This window comes from Molossus molossus, unplaced genomic scaffold (assembly GCF_014108415.1).
Source record: "Molossus molossus isolate mMolMol1 unplaced genomic scaffold, mMolMol1.p scaffold_m16_p_1, whole genome shotgun sequence".
Lineage (NCBI taxonomy): Eukaryota > Metazoa > Chordata > Mammalia > Chiroptera > Molossidae > Molossus > Molossus molossus.
The window spans coordinates 83355425-83373040 of record NW_023425344.1 but is presented as its reverse complement, the minus strand read 5'-3'; the positions used below and the strand labels follow the sequence as shown (position 1 = coordinate 83373040).

The following is a 17616-nucleotide window of genomic DNA, read 5'->3' as shown; positions in this document are numbered from 1 at the left end:
ATAACATCAAGGCTTTGGCAAAGAAAGATTAATTCCTGAAAGAAAAAGTCCAGGTCCAGGAAAAATACAAACAAACTAAAGAAAATATTTTGAGAATTAGTTTACATATAAATGCCAGGAGAAGAATTTAATCATAGAATACATGTAATACAAACGGCTGAGTGTCCAAGTTTTCCACTATTTAAAATTGGGATGAAAACAAATTCCCCTTTGTAGTATTAAGTAGACTGTATCAGTAGTAGTCAGTAGATGTACTGCCTGATTACAGAGGAGGAAGAAACCCTCTCAGTAGGGAATACTTCAACCTCAATTGACCCTAATCAGGTAAATAATATTTAAATTAAGCTAAAATCAAAAGCAAACTGGCTGAAAATGGATGTCTGGATAAAGACCTAAAATTACTTTCATGCAGGTGAATCCAGTTTTTAATGTTTTGTTGAGTTTGCACGCAAATACTCATCTTCTCTATTACCTGGTTTTATTTTCTTTGTAGAAATTACATTATTTAAATATATATTATTTCTTTGTTTACTTGTTCATTTCTATCTCATCCTACTAGACTATTAACTCCATGAGGGCTGGACCTTATCCGACTTGCTCATCAATGTATCCCTGGTGCCCACACAGTGCCTGGCATATACAGTACGCTTTCAACACATTTCTCAAATGAATGAATGACTTCATGGATGAGCCATGTTGGTTCAATTCTTATAACATTAGAAATAAGTATAGTTTTCAAGAAGACCATCAACAGTATTTCATGACACGTATCAAATGACTTCCTAATGACTGAAGTTGATAAGAGAGAAGAGAAATGAGTCATAAGAGAATTTAGATTGACAAGAAACAAAAACAGAGATTTTTTTCCCCCACCCAGCTTGATGGACAATATGAATACATGTGACATTTGAAATACTAATCAACAACTAAGAAATTCCTGAATCTTTTACTGTCCTTTAATTCTGAGGTTCTTTTGGTTTCCAATCTTGTTTTATTTCCATTTCGAAGAAAAGAAAAAGGTTCTTTAAGAAAATACCAATTGATTAATACCGCCTAACTCAGTGAAGCTCCGGCCTTCAAATACATAGATTTTCCTAAAAGTCATTTCTTATCTGTCAGTAGAGATATCTGAACTGTGGGTAATATATAATGAGGATAAAATCTGGTCCTTGAGTCCTTAGTAGGGAAAAAGGTGAAATACTTCAAAGCAGGAAAACACAGCTCTTGAAGCCAGCTGGAAAGCTGCAGAGAGCTATAGCTTCCCATGCTCACTCTTGTGTTCTTTTCACCTCTTTCTTTTTGCCTCCATACAAGGAGGGGGTGGGAGATGGGGGAATGTACATATCTCCATCACTCTGCTAGGAAAGAAAACTTTCCATGTAATCTTATGGACAACAGAGAGGCATTCTGACTTGATAACACCTAACATAATTAAACTAGTATTTGAAGTAACTACTTAATTATAAAATAGAGCGGACAAGATTTTTTAGTGCTTAAAGGTGGACCCTCTAATATTAGAAGGTAATCACACTAGTAATTTGAAATTATTATAACAATTGATAACATTTTAGCAACTCAAAATTAAAAGTTATAATAATTACTAACATTTGAAAGCTTACTATGTGCCAAACACTGTTGTTCATAATTTACACGTTATCATTTATTCCTCACACGGGTCCTATTAGATAGGTACCACTATTATCCCTATTCTACAGATAAGAAAGTAGAGACAGCTATTAATACTTGCTCAGGAGCATAACGATAGTAAGAAGTGGAATTGGGATTCAAACCTAAGCAATTTTACACACTGAAACTTATAATAATGTATCCACTCCAGATGAACCTTACCAAAAAATGATGGATGCAGGGCAAGAGCACGATGTCTGTCAAGGTGAAATAAAGACCTTCTGCAAACACATGCTCTAGAGGTGGAAGGTCAGAGGCCTTTGCTTTTCTGATGCGAGCCGGTTCCCTGTTGGCAGTCGCTGGCTCTTCCTGCGCCCTGAGCTTTGAGAATGCCACCGTCAGTTCCAGGCTCTCGGCCCAAGGGTCCAACTCGTCAGGCGTTTCCTGTCCATGTACCCTGCCGTTTGGTTTGTCCTTGGCGAGGGAAGGCCCCGCTCTGGCAGCCTTCTGTTGCTTTAGCTTCTGTCGCCGGAGTTTGTCATCGTTGTGCACTCTGACAGGCTCACCGAACTTTTTCTCTAGCTGCAGTATTTCTGCAGGGATGGGTGGGCGCTGGCCGGAAGGTTTGCTGAGAAAATTCTCAATAGCTAAAGGGATGGTGAGTTCACATAGCCTGGTCCACTGACTAACCTACAACACAAAACAAGACATGAAATAACTCCTTACTTCAACATAGCTTGAAGAAAAAGAACTTCCTGTTGGGAAAAGGAGACTGGTTTTAAGAATTTGTCTTTACCTAAACCATCCCTGGGCTAGGCTACTATGCTATATCAAGACATATTTACAGTGCTTCAGAAGTGATAAATTCAAACAATGGAGGTTTATTAACCGTGTATTTGAAATACATAGTATCCACCAATATCCTTTTACTGAATAAATCCTTACTTCCCAAAGCCTACAAAGCACTCACCGTCCCCCCCTCCAGCCCCTGAGACACACACACACACACACACACACACACTCACCCAAAGGTTCCTGTTCATATCTAAAAGTTCCCTTAAAACAACCCCAGTGTCAGGCTGGTGTGGCTCAGTGGTTGAGGATCAACCCATGCATCAAGAGGTCGCCAGTTCGAATCCCAGTCAGGACACATGCCCAGGTTTCGGGCTAAATTCCCAGTGGGTGGCATGCAGGAGGTGGCCAATTGATGTTCTCTCTCATAGATGTTTCTATCTCTCTCTCCCTCTCACTTCCTCTCTATCTAAAATCAATAAAGGAAAAAAAACTAAAAAAAAAACAACCCCCATGTAATTAAAAGATAAAAAAAGAAGTCATTCTGTAAAATAATATCTCCAAACCACATAAATTAAATCTTAAATTTTTATTTTTCAATATTGCACTGAAATATTGGCATATGTGATGGGCTACTTTATTTCATCGGTCACTGTAGGATTTTTTAAGGAAATGAAATTCTAGTTTTCAGCTGGAAATTAAAATAAATGTTTAAGTGAATGTGTCATCACTATGTGGCTTTAAATAACAAAAAAGAGACATACTTACTTCAGCACAGGCTTTCAAACAAGTCTTTTTAAAACCCAGAAGCTCCAGAATTTCCTTCCTTGAGGGGTCTGCTTCATATGTTTTCTGGATCATGTGTCTCAGGACAACAGCAAGACCTGCTCTACAGAAATTGTCCGGTCTCTCTACTGCGGCAGGTAAACGGCAGTTCTGGACTATCGGTGGAAGCTCCTGCCTTGGAATAATCTGTACTTCCCCGTCCTGTGACAGTACATTCTTCAGTAGTGAAACATCGGTATTTTCTCCAGTGAGGACTAAGCAAACTTTAAAGATTTTGCAGTCACAGTATGATAACAAAAATAAAGCTACAGATGTATGAAGTGGAAAAATGCATCCTTCCGTTTGGTGAGAAAAGTCCAGGTATAGATATTCTTCCGTGAGACTTTTCTTAATAATACCTTTCATTTTCTTCTCTCATTGAATCACCTGAAGCATAAATTGAAGTAGTTATAGGCCTTAGAATATCATAATCTAGAAGCTAAAAGATGAATATTTTAAAAGCACGTTCTAAAACTCAGCAAGGATGTGTGATAGATAAGATTCTAGATGATTTTGTTCCTGGACTGAATAAATGGCTTCCAAAACAAAGATGTCCACCCTGTGCAATCAACTAGTCTTAGGGGTGATTTTATACCCTGCTCTTTTAAAATTAGCAAACTCAGGTGCTTTGCAGTAGAGTCCTCCCCATCAAGTACTTTGAGGTCTCACTATGGGTAGGAACAAGAAATGAATAGAATGGAAAATAAGAAATCACCAAGAATACTGAGAGTTGTCTGGGGATAATTACCTTTTGAAGCTTTGACAGTGCTGGTCCTCCCACACTGTTTCTGATTTATGACCCTACAACATAATAATCAGTGGTGGTGGGGGTGGGGTGGGGGGGAGGATATATTTACTTCCTTATGAGAAATGGATTCTCCTAAAGTAAGTGGGTTTAGATATGTGATGAGCTATTGCATGCTGTATCACAAGAGAAAAACAATTGAACTTCCCCATAACGTACATGTTGATAACTGCGATAGCTCCAATATCAAGTCCCTTATTTCCCCCATCCCCAAATCTGGCCCTCATGTATCTTTCCTGTCTCAGGTAGTAGAACACCATTCTTCTAGCTGTTCAGGCCAAAAACCTGGGAGTCATTGTCAATTCTCTTTTCTTTCACACCTCTATAACCAGTCTATTAAAAGTTATTTTGGCTCTACCTACAACATAGATATATAATCTAACCATTTCAAACCACCTTCATTGCTTCCACTGCAATCCAAGGCACCACCTCCTCTCTTCTTCTGAATGACAGTGTTGCCTCCTAACATTGCTTCCCATCCTACCTCCGCCTCTAGTCTGTTCCCAACATAGTGGCCAAAGTGATCCTGTTAAAAACAAAGTAAGATTATGTCACTACTCTGCACAAACTCTCCAATAGCTTTCCATCCTACTCAGGGAAAAGACAAAATTTCTACAATGGCTTACAAAGATCTCTTTGATCTAATCCTCTTTTTATGTCTCCAAGTTCATTTCAACTCTACCCATTGCTCACTGCTCCAGCCAAAGTGCCTTGTTATTCCTCTAAAATACTAGGTACATTCCCACCTCAGGGCCTTTTCACTTGATGTTCCCAGTGCCTGGAACACTTCATCTCCTTCAGGCACTTACTCAAATGTGAACTTCCGAGATCTTTCCTGGCTACTATATTTTTTTCCCTGGAAAAAAAAACAAACACCTTTCATCTTCTAAGCTTTTCTTCATAGCTCTTATCACTGTTGGAACATGCTTTATATTTATTTTGTCTACCCAAACTAAAATGTTCCATAACTAGAAATTTTGTTTTGTTCACTGCTGCTTAAAATGGGCTTGCTATATATATGAAATCAAGAAGTATTTGTTGAATGAATGCATGAGTGAGTATACACATTCATTATTTTAAAGATACAAACACACAATTTTGAGGTCTAATTATTGATGGTATTTTCAACTCATCAATATATAACTTTGGTTTGATTCATACCTTTCCTGTGTCTAAAATTCCACATGTTCTTATCCATAAATCACAATTCAAAAATTGACACTAGATGGCACTCTTTAAAAGCATTCCCCATGGAAGCATGTACTAGTAGGAAGATGGTATTATTAGAGGGAAATTAATGTAAAAGTCTTTTAAAAGTATACATGCAACTCTTTCTTTTAAGTCTATTTGAAATATTAGTGTACCCTAAATTTTAAGAAACTTTCAACATACAAAATTTCCTTTAATGTTCTAAATTCCTTAATTTTTTTTTTTTTAAGCAAGAGCAAAATAGTCAAATACTCTTAAGTTTTTTGGTTCTCAACCTTTTTATTAAAGAGATAATAATCCACTATGACAAAGGTATATAGTTAGTAAGATACTAGCTTAGAAAAACTTGATAATGCAAGTAATCACTACTGTTTTATGTTTCTTTTATTAAAACAACACATATGCACCATGGTTTGTTACTTCTTTAAAAGATTATCTAGAAGAAAAGTATTTCATGTAATTTAAAAGCAACAACTTTTATTTTATTTATTTATTTACTGGTACGTGTCCCTAGCGGGAACTGAACCCAGGACTCTCTGGTCCGCAAGCGGACGCTCCAACCACTGAGGTAAACTGGCCAGGGCAAAAAGCAACAATTTTTAACCCATGGAAACCATTCTTCCCTAAGCTTAATTGTCTTTTCTTTCTTTTTCTCTTTCTCTTTCTTTCTTCTTTTTTTTTGTAATAAGATTTATTTTAATATTGTTCCTTTCCCATTGCTTCCAAACTTTATTTTTTTAAATTAATTATTTTTGTTACAGATGTTTCTCCTTTTTCTCCCACTGATACCCTCCTACCCCTCCCTCCCCGCCCTGTCCCCGGCTTTGTTGTCCATGTCCATTGTTCATGCATACATGCATGTAAATTCTGTGGTTTATCTCTCCCCACCACCCCCTCCGCTGGGGATTGTCAGTCTGTACCCCACTTCCACATCTCTGGGACTACCCCGTTCCTCAGACTATTATGTTCATTATACTCCACAAATAAGTGAGATCACATGATATTTGTCCTTCTCTGCTTGGCTTGTTTCGCTTAGGATAACACTCTTCAGGTCCCCCCATGTCGTCTCAAAGGATAAGAGATCTTTCTTTCTTACAGCTGCATAGTACTCCATTGTGTATATGTACCACAGCTTTTTTATCCATTCGTCTACTGGTGGACACTTGGGCTGTTTCCAGATCTTAGCTATTGTAAATAATGCTTCTATGAACATGGGGGTATATGTGTTCTTTCTGATTGGTGTTTCAGGCTTCTTAGGGATATTCCTAGAATGCTCATACAGCTCAACAAAAGGAAGACAAAGAACCCAATTAAAAAATGGGCAGAGGAACTAAATAGACACCTCTCCAAACAGGACATACAAATGGCTAAGAGACATATGAAGAAATGCTCAACATCACTAAGCATCAGAGAGGTGCAAATTAAAACAACAATGAGGTATCACCTCACACCTGTCAGAATGGCCGCCATCAACAAATCATCAAACAAGCGTTGGCGAGGGTGTGGAGAAAAGGGGACTCTAGTACACTGCTGGTGGGAATGCAGACTGGTGCAGCCACTATGGAAAACAATATGGTGTTACCTCAAAAAGTTAAAAATTGAACTGCCATTTGACCCAGTAATTATCTTTTCTTAAACTACAGCTGATTTAAATATATATATAAAAGCCCACAGGCAACAGAAACCAATATTTTCTAGAAAATTGACAGTCTCTTTGAAAAGTTTGCCCCTACAAATCTATTACTGACCAATTTACCAATCCTCTTAACTCTTCTGACAGTGGGATACTATCAAGAAGATCCCTAAGTGCTTCAAGAACCAGACTTGAAATGAAACATGATCAATTGCATTTGCACAGCAATCTAGAAAACAATAATTATGGGACTGGTCCTAATGCTTAAAACAAAATAAAACAAAAATCTGAAGACAGTGTCATGCTATGTTACAGCTTGATTTAGGAAATGTACAAATTTTTTTTAAAAATTAAGGTTCATGTATATTTGTCACATTCTAAGGCACATAAGAACCTTGAGAATAGGATTTTACATATTATGTAAACTATTCTCTCTGTAAGCACTTATAAATGCTAAATGTCAATGAGATAGAATAGGAATAATCTGCCCATAGAGATATCTAAAAATTAATGAGATGCCTGAGAGAAAATGCAAAGTACTATTGATTCTTAACAAAATTTATTTTTTCCAGTATAGATGTTGACCTTTTTTTTCTAGGAGATTAAAAATGTTACTTAATGATCTTGGAGTTAAAAAAAAAATTACTCTCCCTGGGCAATTTCTCCTCATAAAGTCTTAATGTAATTCCTAAAGTATTAGCAAACTTGTATAAATTTTATGGTTTTGGCATGTAATGCCTCTTTAATTTTTCAACAGGGTAGAACACAGTTTTTGCTTAAAGTTTTTAAATATCACAGGCAAAGAAACTCCTCTTTTTCTTTTCCATTTCTACCTGGAGAATTCCTTTGTTCATTAATTCTATGTGATGAGCTTCAGAGCTAGGTAGGTCCTGTAGAATCATCTCCTGGGTCTCCAGAGCTTCTGGGACACAGCTACTGTTACTCCATATTATATCCCTGCCAAGCATAGAAGTGTCACTTGCTCTTTCTCAGCTTTGACACAGACCACCCTGCAACTACTCCTGAAATGAAGTGAGAATGCACCACACTAACCCACAAACTTTGGGAGCTGAACAGAGCTGATGGAGTATGCATCTCTTCCAGTTTGCTTGGGAATGTTGCAGAGGGAATAAATAAGTAAAAAGAATATACGTAAGCCTTGGTTTCATTATTCGAGAAACTTCAAAGATAGTTTGAACAACTAAAGTGGTCATAGTTTTAATATTTTAGGCATTCTCATTTTCATTAATATATCTTGGTGTTGATAAATTGAAAGATTTCACATATGAAAAGTGAAATGAGTTTTATAGGTGTTTTCTTATCTAACAGAGAGAGAGATACAATGAACATATGAAAATAAGCATATTTCTCCAGAAGCCAAAAAAAAGTTTTAAAGTTTTATGCTCAAAATTCAAGTCTGGATCTATGGCAACTAAATATTACATAATAGGTAAGTTATATATTATATAATAAAGAACAAAAGTGCATAATGCAACAAAATATTGACCAGTTGATTTGTTTTCAAATAAGAAAATATCACTGTTCCTGAAATTTGATAGCTTAGTATGTTAAATGAATAAACAAAGAAAACAATCCTAAATAATACTGTGTACATTTTATTTTCCACCCACTATGTGCCAAGCACAACGAACTTTTAGATATTACTTCTGATCTTCACAATCCTTAAAAGCACATTTTACTTCCATTACATGAATGAGAACTATATATCAATCCAAAAGAATTAACTGGATCTATAAAGCCATCTTATTTGAAAACATTCAGGAATTGGTATTTTTCTAATATAAATAGCACTATTTTATAAACTGAGACTTTCCTAAATTGAAGCACACTGAAATTTGATTGCGGCAGTAATTTCAGTTTCCTATAGGCAACAGTGTCAGAAAAGGGTGCATTCTATCTCTCTGTTTAATCTCCACACAGAACATATAGGAAAAACTGGGCTAGACTCAAAGGAAGGAGGAGTGAACACTGGTGGAAGAAATATCAGAAAGCAGCAATGATTGAACCAGCTTCCGATGAATGTGAAAGAAGTGACAAAGCAGGACTGACTGCACTTGAACATCAGGAAGACAAAAATCATGACTCCAGAATAAATACACCACTTTAACAAAGAAAATTAAAACTGAAATTGTTGTAGATTTTACTTACCTGGTTCAATCAACAATTCAAATGAAGACTGCAGCCAAGAAATCAAGAGAAGGCAGGGATTTGGAATTGCAACAATGGGATAATGAAAGATCACCAAGAGCAAAGATGTGTCTTTAGAGACCAAGGCTAAGATCATCCACTCCCTCGATTCCCAATTACTATGTAAGGATGTGAGAGTTGGGCAGTGAAGAAGGCAAATAGGAAAGGAAAAAAAGGGGGGTGGTTCATTTGAAATATGGTGTTGGAGAAGACCTCTATGGATACTCTGAAGTGCAAGGAAGATGAAAAAGTGGGTTCTAGAGCACATTAAGACTGAAATATCACTGGAGATAAAAATGACAAAACTAAAACTGTCCTACTTGGGGACATCATGAGGCAGGATTCTTTCCCCTGAACTTCAGACTCCTGTATCTACTTGACATCTCAACTTGGACATTTTTCTAAACCTCTTCCTTTTCCCTTGGTAGTCTAATGGTGGGAAAAATAGAAGGCAGCAAGGAAAGAGGAAGACCAAATATGAGATGGATTGACTCCATACAAGAAGTCTCAGGCATGAGTCTATGGGTATTGACTGGGTTGTTTAGGACAGGACACTTGTATGTCACGCATTTATAGAGTTGCCAGGAGTTGGAAGTGACTCAATGGCATATAACATACACAACAATTTTACCAAAGTAAAAATCCTTTGAAATTAAGTTATTCTAAGCAATCCTTTTGGGGGGCTAGGGGAAGCTCTGTTATAAAGGCAGGTTTATTTGACCATTCTTAGCACTGGGTTAAGTGCTTTGAAAGTTTCTTACTGATTCTCTTTATTGGATCCTCTTCAGACCTCCTAGGGACCCTTGGCTCAATCAATGCTTTGCCAATTCTCAGTCTACATTCACTCCCTTGAGTACTGGCTTCAACCTTTTTCTTTTCTTTTTTAATAATTTTTTGTTGTTGTTAGTTTTAGTGAGAGAGGAAGGGAAAGGGAGATAGAAACACCGATGAGCGAGAACATCGATTGGCCGCCTCCTGCATGCCCCCCCACTGGGGATCGGGCCCACAACCTGGACATGTTCCCTGACCAGGGTTCGAACCTGCGACCTCCTGGTGCATGGGTTGATGCTCAACCACTGAGCCACACCAGCCAGGCTGGCTTTCAAACTTTTAATCATGTCACACAATAAGAAATATATGTTATAATGCAACTCATTATACACTGAATAAAACTGAAGCAAAAGAATTATGAAGAAATATCTTATGTGCTGATAGTTTTTACTGTGCTTCTTCTTCCTGTTTTTTAGTGCTGGGTAGTACTCAGCAAATTGATTTCAAGACTCATTTATGAGCCAACAATTCACAATATAACAGTCCTGTTCCAGGTGATCTCCTATGCCAGAGGTTTAAATATCATCTATGACTCCTATATTTCTCATCTATACCCTTTCCCCTGAACTTCATACTCCTGTATCCTACTTGACATCTCAACTTGGACACTTTCTAAAACCAGTTTCTCTTCCCTTAGTAGTCTAGTCTCCTTCTTGGTAAAATGGTAATACCATTCACCCAGATGCTCAGGCCCATAACTCAATTCCTTTTATCCCCTCTCATAACTTTCTATTTCTACCTTTGAAGTATACGCTAAGTCCAATTTCTTAGCACTTCTACTACTATCACCTTAGTCAAAGTCATCATCAGCTCTTACAAAGACCTCTGCAAAAGACTAGTAACTATTTCCTCCACTCTCCACACAATAGTCAATGCTCCAACAATAGTCAGGTAGATCATTCGAAAAACAAATTTGATCATGTCCCCTGCTCACAACCATCCAATAGCTCCCCAGTACACTTAGAATAAAATCTAAATTTACTAACATGGTCTATATAGGGCCTAATGTGACCCCAGCTATCTTTCTTTTCTGATCTCATCTCCTAATCCTCTGCCCTCTTGTTCATTCCTCTCCAGCTAGTTCCCCTTGCTGTTCTTGGAAGATTCCAGGAATGCTCACATTTGAGAATTTTTATACCTGTTGTTCCCTCTGCCTAGAATGCTCTTCTTCAAGATACTCACATAATTTGCTCCTTCATTCCATTGTGGTCTCTGCATATTAACTCAGAGCAGCCTCCCCTGACAACCTGCATTGAAAAAACATTCCCGTCACTCACTAGTCCCTTATCTTGTTTGCTTTTACTTCACAGTAAAAGCTATTACATCACCAATGCTTAAATTAACAGTACTCAAAATTTAGTTCAAAGAATGAATGACTGAATATTAGTAATCACTGTAATGAGAGTACTATTGAGAATGTTGGTCTTTCTTTGTACAATATGAACCCTATTCTTGACACAATTCTTTCTCTTCCAAATCAATATATCTATTTTAAGAGCCTCCTATGTAGAAATTAAAATGAAGAAACAAGATTACCTCTGAGCAGAACTGGATAAAAGAATAACTAGAATCCACCCAAACATATAAAGCACAGCCCTGGCCAATGTGGCTCAGTTGGTTAGAGCCATCCCCTGCACTGAAGGGTCGCAGGTTCAATTCCTGGTCAGGGCACATACCCAGGTTGCGGGTCTGATCCCAGGTTGGGACTCCTCTGGGAGTCAACTGATCGATGTTTCTTTCACATCATTGTTTTTTTCTCTCTCCCTCTCTAAAATCAATAAAAACATATCCTCAGGTGAGGATTAAAACATAAATAAATAAAAGAAAGCATAAAAGCTTTTATGTACGTAGATTTTCAGACAAGAACTAGAAATCTAACTAGATTATATATACTGACTTAGCAAGTAGAATATTTATACACCAATATTTATCAAGTAATGGATAAGAGTCTAGACGCTGGAGTTGATTAACCAGGTTTAAATCCTGGTCTTGACATCTTGAAGCAATATAAAACTTTTCTGAGACTTAGTTTCCTCACTTATAAAGTGGGGACAATAATAACAGCACTTATCGTGTAGTGTGTTGTGAAAACAGAACAATGCTCATTACAGTAGTGAGCTAATATTACAAATATTAGCTATTATTATTCTTTTATAATTTATTCCAAAATTCCTTATCCATTGACACTACTAAAATACACAAATTTTCATGGGCAAGCCCCAAGTTATGCTTTCTATTTCCAAACTTCTTCTCAGGAAAGGTAAGAAGTTCATGTTGAATTGAAAAGGTATTCTCCCAAATATTCAAAAACTCTCTTTGTTAATGAGGCTGAAAACCAAGAAGTCACAAAATGGTAGACTATAAATGTGATACCCTAAGTTCACATGTATATTAACTGCTAATGCTGTACAAAATAAATAGCTCATCAAGAGTTTACAATTATGAAAAAATTACAAACTTACTTTTCTTAGAAATTAAAACAAATTTAAATTCCTTGCTACAGCAAATGCTCAACATTATGAATGTTTTATATATTTCACGAAATAACACCATTTGGTTGCAAAGTTCACCCTATTTTCTTAAAGTAATACAGATTTTAAAAAGCAAACAAGACAATTTGCCCCTACAGAGTTAGTTAGCAGCTAATTAAAGGCTAACAAAAGAAAAAAACAAAAAAACAGCTATTTCAGTGCTCATTATATTTTGTAATGTGGGAATGCACATAGTTAAGTCCTAGAAAACAAAATCCTATAATTAAAATAAGCTGTTTTCTTATCTGGGCAAGAAGTGGGGGGGGGGGGGAGTTTACAAATAAAAAACTTTACTGTAACCTCAGCCATAAGGGAAGTGTGTCATAGTCTCTCTGGAGAATCAGGGAATCATCTGTTGCCAGAGAATAGTAATGCCTCTAGCTAAGCCTGGCCTCATAATTAATAGGGATTCACAGCACGAAATGCTAACATGTTAGAAACATCAGCAAGCATGAAATAAAATTACTAAGTCTCTACAGGAAACAATACCTGTGCTTGTTATGATCTAAATGGTTTCAATCTTTGCATTTTAAATACTAATCATAACAGAATTCAGGAGGCTACCTTGAATACTTGAAGATAAAAACATGTACTGGAGAACTGTGTATACTACAGATGTTTTTGTTGACTAGTCTCAGAATTTGTGAGTTTCAAGTTCTGCTAAATTGTTGCTGTTAGAAAAGCCAACTGGATACTCAGTATTTATTCATATTTCAAATCACTGGTCATATAGAAGCTATAAAGATAAACACAGGTTTAAAAATAAAAGTAAAAAACCTGATAGGCCCACTACTACAGAAGTTTGAGCTTTGTTTAAAGCAGGCAAACAAGTGTATTCTCAAATCTCACTGATTTTTTCACAAACCTATTTTTGAAGTGAGACCTACTAAAATGCCTTCAGGTATAACTCAAGCACAATTTCAAATAATGAGCATTCTTAAGGCAATCCTGAATAGTGTATATTCTCCACCAGGCAGTTTATAAAAAAAAACAACTCACATAGCTTAATGTTTTATTAAATATGACAGCAAACCACTCGGTTGTATTTATAACAGATAATTTATTTTTACAATATTTAAATGATCATGTTTACATGTTTAAAACTGTCACATCATTAGTTCTTGCCAGATTTTGCATTCTTCTCCTTTGAACACTTTCTATAGATAAAGTTAAGAAAAGTAGAAGTATTCTACCTTCGTTATCAATAATTTGGCACAAGATATATTATGAAATGCTGACATTTCCTTGACATTCAAGAACATACGACAGGAGTGGGATGGTGGCATTAGGGATCCTGGCCTGAAGCATAAAAGGGAACAAACAAGTGGTCTAGGCCCAAAACCAGCTAGAGTTGGGGATGGGAAGTACCTGTATTAGTAGACGTTTTTAAGCCAAAGCAACTTTCAGGCAAGTTAAACCCAAACTTTCTACAGAAGATTAAAATGGAAGTGAAACACTGGTGTGCAGAAGCAAATGTCCCCAAATGAAACAAGTCCTTTGGAGCAAGTGGTAAGCAGTATGCCCAAAGAACTGCTTTCTCCAATCAGGAAGGGCTGGGGTAGAAAACTTAGTGCCAAAGGAGGAAAAAACAGTCAAAGCGTGATGAAAGAGGTCTTAAAAGTATACTTAGCAGCCAACTGCAAACGACCTCACTGACTCCTCCAACTAGGAGCTGCTCCATACCCCGCACCAGCAGAGGTAGCCTGGGCCCCCCCACCGCACCCCCAGAAGCTGCGGGCAATGAGAGGCCAGAGAGATCCGGAACACGAATGCCAAGCCCTGGCCCTTCCCGCGCGTGGTCGGCCCTGTCGCCCCCGAAGCAGAGCAGGCACTGGGGTTGGCGGGGACTGCGGAGCCGGCGGCCCGAGCGCCCTCTTTACCTGGTCGCAGAGGAGCGGCCAGGCAGGGAGGGTACGAGGACGAGTCGGCGACACGGGCCGCCTGCGCCTTCCCGCCCGCCCGAGCCGAGATTCCGAGGCCGCTTCCGGAGTCTTCGCCAGCGGACCACTCGCGGCCAGAAAGAACGCGGGATCAATAACACACAGCGTGTCTCGGAAACTGCCGAGCCGGCCGTCATTCATAATCCGGCGGACCGGAAGACGGGGCGTGACGTCACTTCCCGCGTGGCGCAGCGAAAACGTTCCCCCCTCAGCCGTGCTGCGGGAACCTTTGTTCCCGCTCTCCGAGGCGGCTGGTGCCGGGACCAGTTCGGAAGGGGCTACCGGGAAAGGACGGAGTAGCGGGGCGGAGCGGTGAGTTGTGACGAGCGACCCCCGCCGCCCCTGGGAGGCTCAAGACCTCCGCGAGGGACGAGGTGGGAGAGCAGTTCCCTGGGGTCTTCGTTTCCTCGCTTCTGCTGGGGAAACCTAATTTGCGGGCGGTCGCGTGCCGCAGGCTGACCGCTCCCTCTTTCAATGAGGGCTCGGCTGCCTGCGAGGGTGCTGTGGCTGAGGCGCGGGGGCGCAGGACCGGCCCCAGGCCGAGCCGGGGACCCCGACCCGGACCTTCCTCCGGAGGCTTTGGCCACTTCTCTGTCCAGCTCCCGCTTTCCGTGTCTGTCACCTTCTCTCAGCCTCCCCTTCGAGGGTCTTCCCCCCTGCTAGGCCTTGGTGTGCCGGGCTGTGAGCGCAGGAGGGACACTCCTGCCGAGTGTCTGCTGTCGCTTCTCAGCTTCTTTGTCACTTGGTTGTTTGGAATCGGCGTTCTTCGGCCTCCCCAGACATGTCCCTCGGGTGTCCATATAGCCCAGGGCCAAGAATGCAGTGGAAGATGAAAAGGGCAGCATCTTTACAAGGATGCTTGTTAGAAAGGGTTGCACCTTGCAAAGACATAAAGGACACAGCTTCCTAGAGCCATTACGAGACGGCGGTCCTAAAGTACTGTTGTTGCACTGCACTCGAGGAGGTTCAGTTTCCTTCGTGTCACGTCCATGCAGATGATCAACCATGGACTTCTTTTAAGATTGGCGTGTAGGGTGGGAAACGAGATCTAGGAGAAAGCATGTATTTATGTGTGCACACCCAATTTAGGTTGGAGCGGTCACAGAACCCCTAGAAGGCATTACTTCAATAAAGACCCAGTAGTTCATTCAATAAATATATTTGAGTACCTTTCCAAGCACTAGGTATGTAATGTGAATAAAAAAGCCCCTGCTCTCATGGAATTTACAGTTCAGTGGGGTTAATGAATTTAGGCCACATGAGGATTGGGAAGAGAGTATTTCAGATAGGAACATTGTACAAGTCCTCAGTCATGAAAAGGTGTTTTGGTTTCACTTTTACTTTATTGATATTTAGGGGGTTTTTTTTTGGGGGGGGGGTGATAGGTTTGAGTTTCTTTTTTGTGAAGGGGCTTTGGAAATAATTAGAATTGTATAGGATCGCTTAATAATTCTATAGCCATTGTTTTGTGGTACTTTGCAAAGTAAAAAATTAAATGTAAACTCTCCCCTTAAAGTACTCAGACTTTTATAGAGACTATAACACTTATTGGCCCTGGGGGGAGAGGAGTATGGTTCAAGGTAGAAAGTCCCAGTACCATGAGAAAGCACTACAAGACATATTATTGGTAGTATTTGGGGTAGAGTCCCCATGAGAAGTAGAGTTTAAAATGGGTTTTGATAGGATCTGGAGATCTAAAAATGGTTAAAAAGCTTCCTAGACAGAAAAAAATGAGAATTGGCAAGGCTAACTACTGGCTCTGCTGTATGGAAAATTAAGATGAAGAATTAAAGTTTTTGTGCCAGTTAATGAATCTTCTTAAATGCTAAGCCAAGGAATTGGGCTTTATTTTGAAGGCAGTGGGAAGCCTTCATTTTTGAAAAAGATTTTTTTTTTTGTTTTTAATTGAAAGATGTGTTTCAGGAACATTAATATGGCAACAGTCTTAAAGTCAAGAAGAATAACTACATTATTGCTATAGTACAAAAATAGCTAAGAAAGATATGAATTTGAGTAGTAGCAGAAGTGAAAAACAGAAAATGTAAGAAATGTTATAGACTCAGAGTCTACAGGAAAGGCCTGTATATAAGGAGTAGGGGGAGGACTCAGTGAGGGAGAGATTTAGGCCTCAGACCTGATTAATGGAGAGTTGTGTCATTTATTGAAAGATATTGCAGGACAAGAAACTTTTGGGGAAGACAGCCATAATCTAAATTTTACTCATAACAACTTGAGATACTATTAGTATAATCAGGCAGACATGTCTAGGAAGCAATTGGAAATGTGAAATTTGAGCTGAAGAAAGACTGAAGTGGGGATAAACATATGAAATCATCTGTCTAGAGATGATAGAGATGAAAACATAATATACAGGGATAGGCAAAAGTAGGTTTATAGTTGTGAGTACAAGAAACACAGAGTTAATACAGCTGTTGTAATAATCATAACCTGTATGCTTTTTCCATGGAAACAACTGTCAACCTGCTTTTGCCAAGCCCTCTGTACATAAGGTTACCAAGGAAGAAATTGGTACTGGAACTAATGAAGACAGACACTTACAGATACTTGAGCATTACCAAGAACAACAGGGATAAGATGAGCCAGAGAATGAGTAATCAGAGATAAAAGAAGAAAACCAGAAAAGCTGGATATAGTAGAAGTCAAGGAGGAGAATTTTTTTTTTAAAGGAAGTAGATAATGCATACACTTGGCCAGCATTTCCTGAGTACCTGTTATCTGTAAGGCACAATGCTAGACATGCAGTTACAGCAGTAGGTAAGACCAATCTAGTGCTGACCCTTATGGAATTTACATTCTAGTGAGAATGACAAACATCGTTTACATGATTAACAGTGTAATAACTATTACAAATAAGTACAGGATGTTTGGGGACCAGTAAGAATGTGTACAGAAATTGAGACTTGAAGGATGAATAAGATGGGGAGTGGGACACTCTACTAAAGTGCTGAGGTAAAAAAGATGTTAAATATTTTAGATAAGTCAAATGGATACCACAGAGTGGGGATAGCTTGAGATACTAGGTGACATTTAATTAGCATGTACTTTGTGCCAGGTACTGTTGTAACTGCTCTACATGTACTATCAGGTCATGCTGAGAATTGGAGACCTTGTTGAGAATTTTGTTCTTTTTAACTTTTGGACAGTGTGAAGTTTAAGGAGCATTTTAAGCATGCAAGTGAGTGATATGAAAAGATT

The 17616-nt window shown here is 38.7% G+C and overlaps 2 protein-coding genes across 14 annotated transcripts in view; one reads left to right on the top strand and one right to left on the bottom strand.

Moving 5' to 3' along the window:
* Window positions 1-14406, bottom strand: part of GSTCD (glutathione S-transferase C-terminal domain containing) — a 146023-nt gene extending 131617 nt beyond the window's left edge. The window contains exons 1-6 of one of the 12 annotated variants that reach the window (XM_036240350.1): window positions 11112-11156; window positions 4795-4904; window positions 4432-4574; window positions 3992-4044; window positions 3187-3630; window positions 1849-2316 (exon numbers count right to left, since the gene is read on the bottom strand). In XM_036240350.1, the coding sequence (XP_036096243.1) occupies window positions 1849-2316; window positions 3187-3609 (891 nt within the window). In that variant the 5' untranslated portion in view covers window positions 3610-3630; window positions 3992-4044; window positions 4432-4574; window positions 4795-4904; window positions 11112-11156. Of the gene's footprint in view, window positions 1-1848; window positions 2317-3186; window positions 3631-3991; window positions 4045-4431; window positions 4575-4794; window positions 4905-6708; window positions 6763-9059; window positions 9080-11111; window positions 11177-14340 lie in introns of those variants that run through there. The other 11 variants (XM_036240341.1, XM_036240328.1, XM_036240360.1 and 8 more) reach the window with 11 other exon arrangements.
* A 230-nt stretch (window positions 14407-14636) lies between these two features.
* INTS12 (integrator complex subunit 12) overlaps window positions 14637-17616 on the top strand; it is a 35140-nt gene continuing 32160 nt past the window's right edge. For both annotated transcript variants that reach the window (XM_036268741.1, XM_036268732.1), the window contains exon 1: window positions 14637-14712. The gene's annotated coding sequence lies outside the window, so the exon portion shown is untranslated. The remainder of the gene's footprint in view (window positions 14713-17616) is intronic.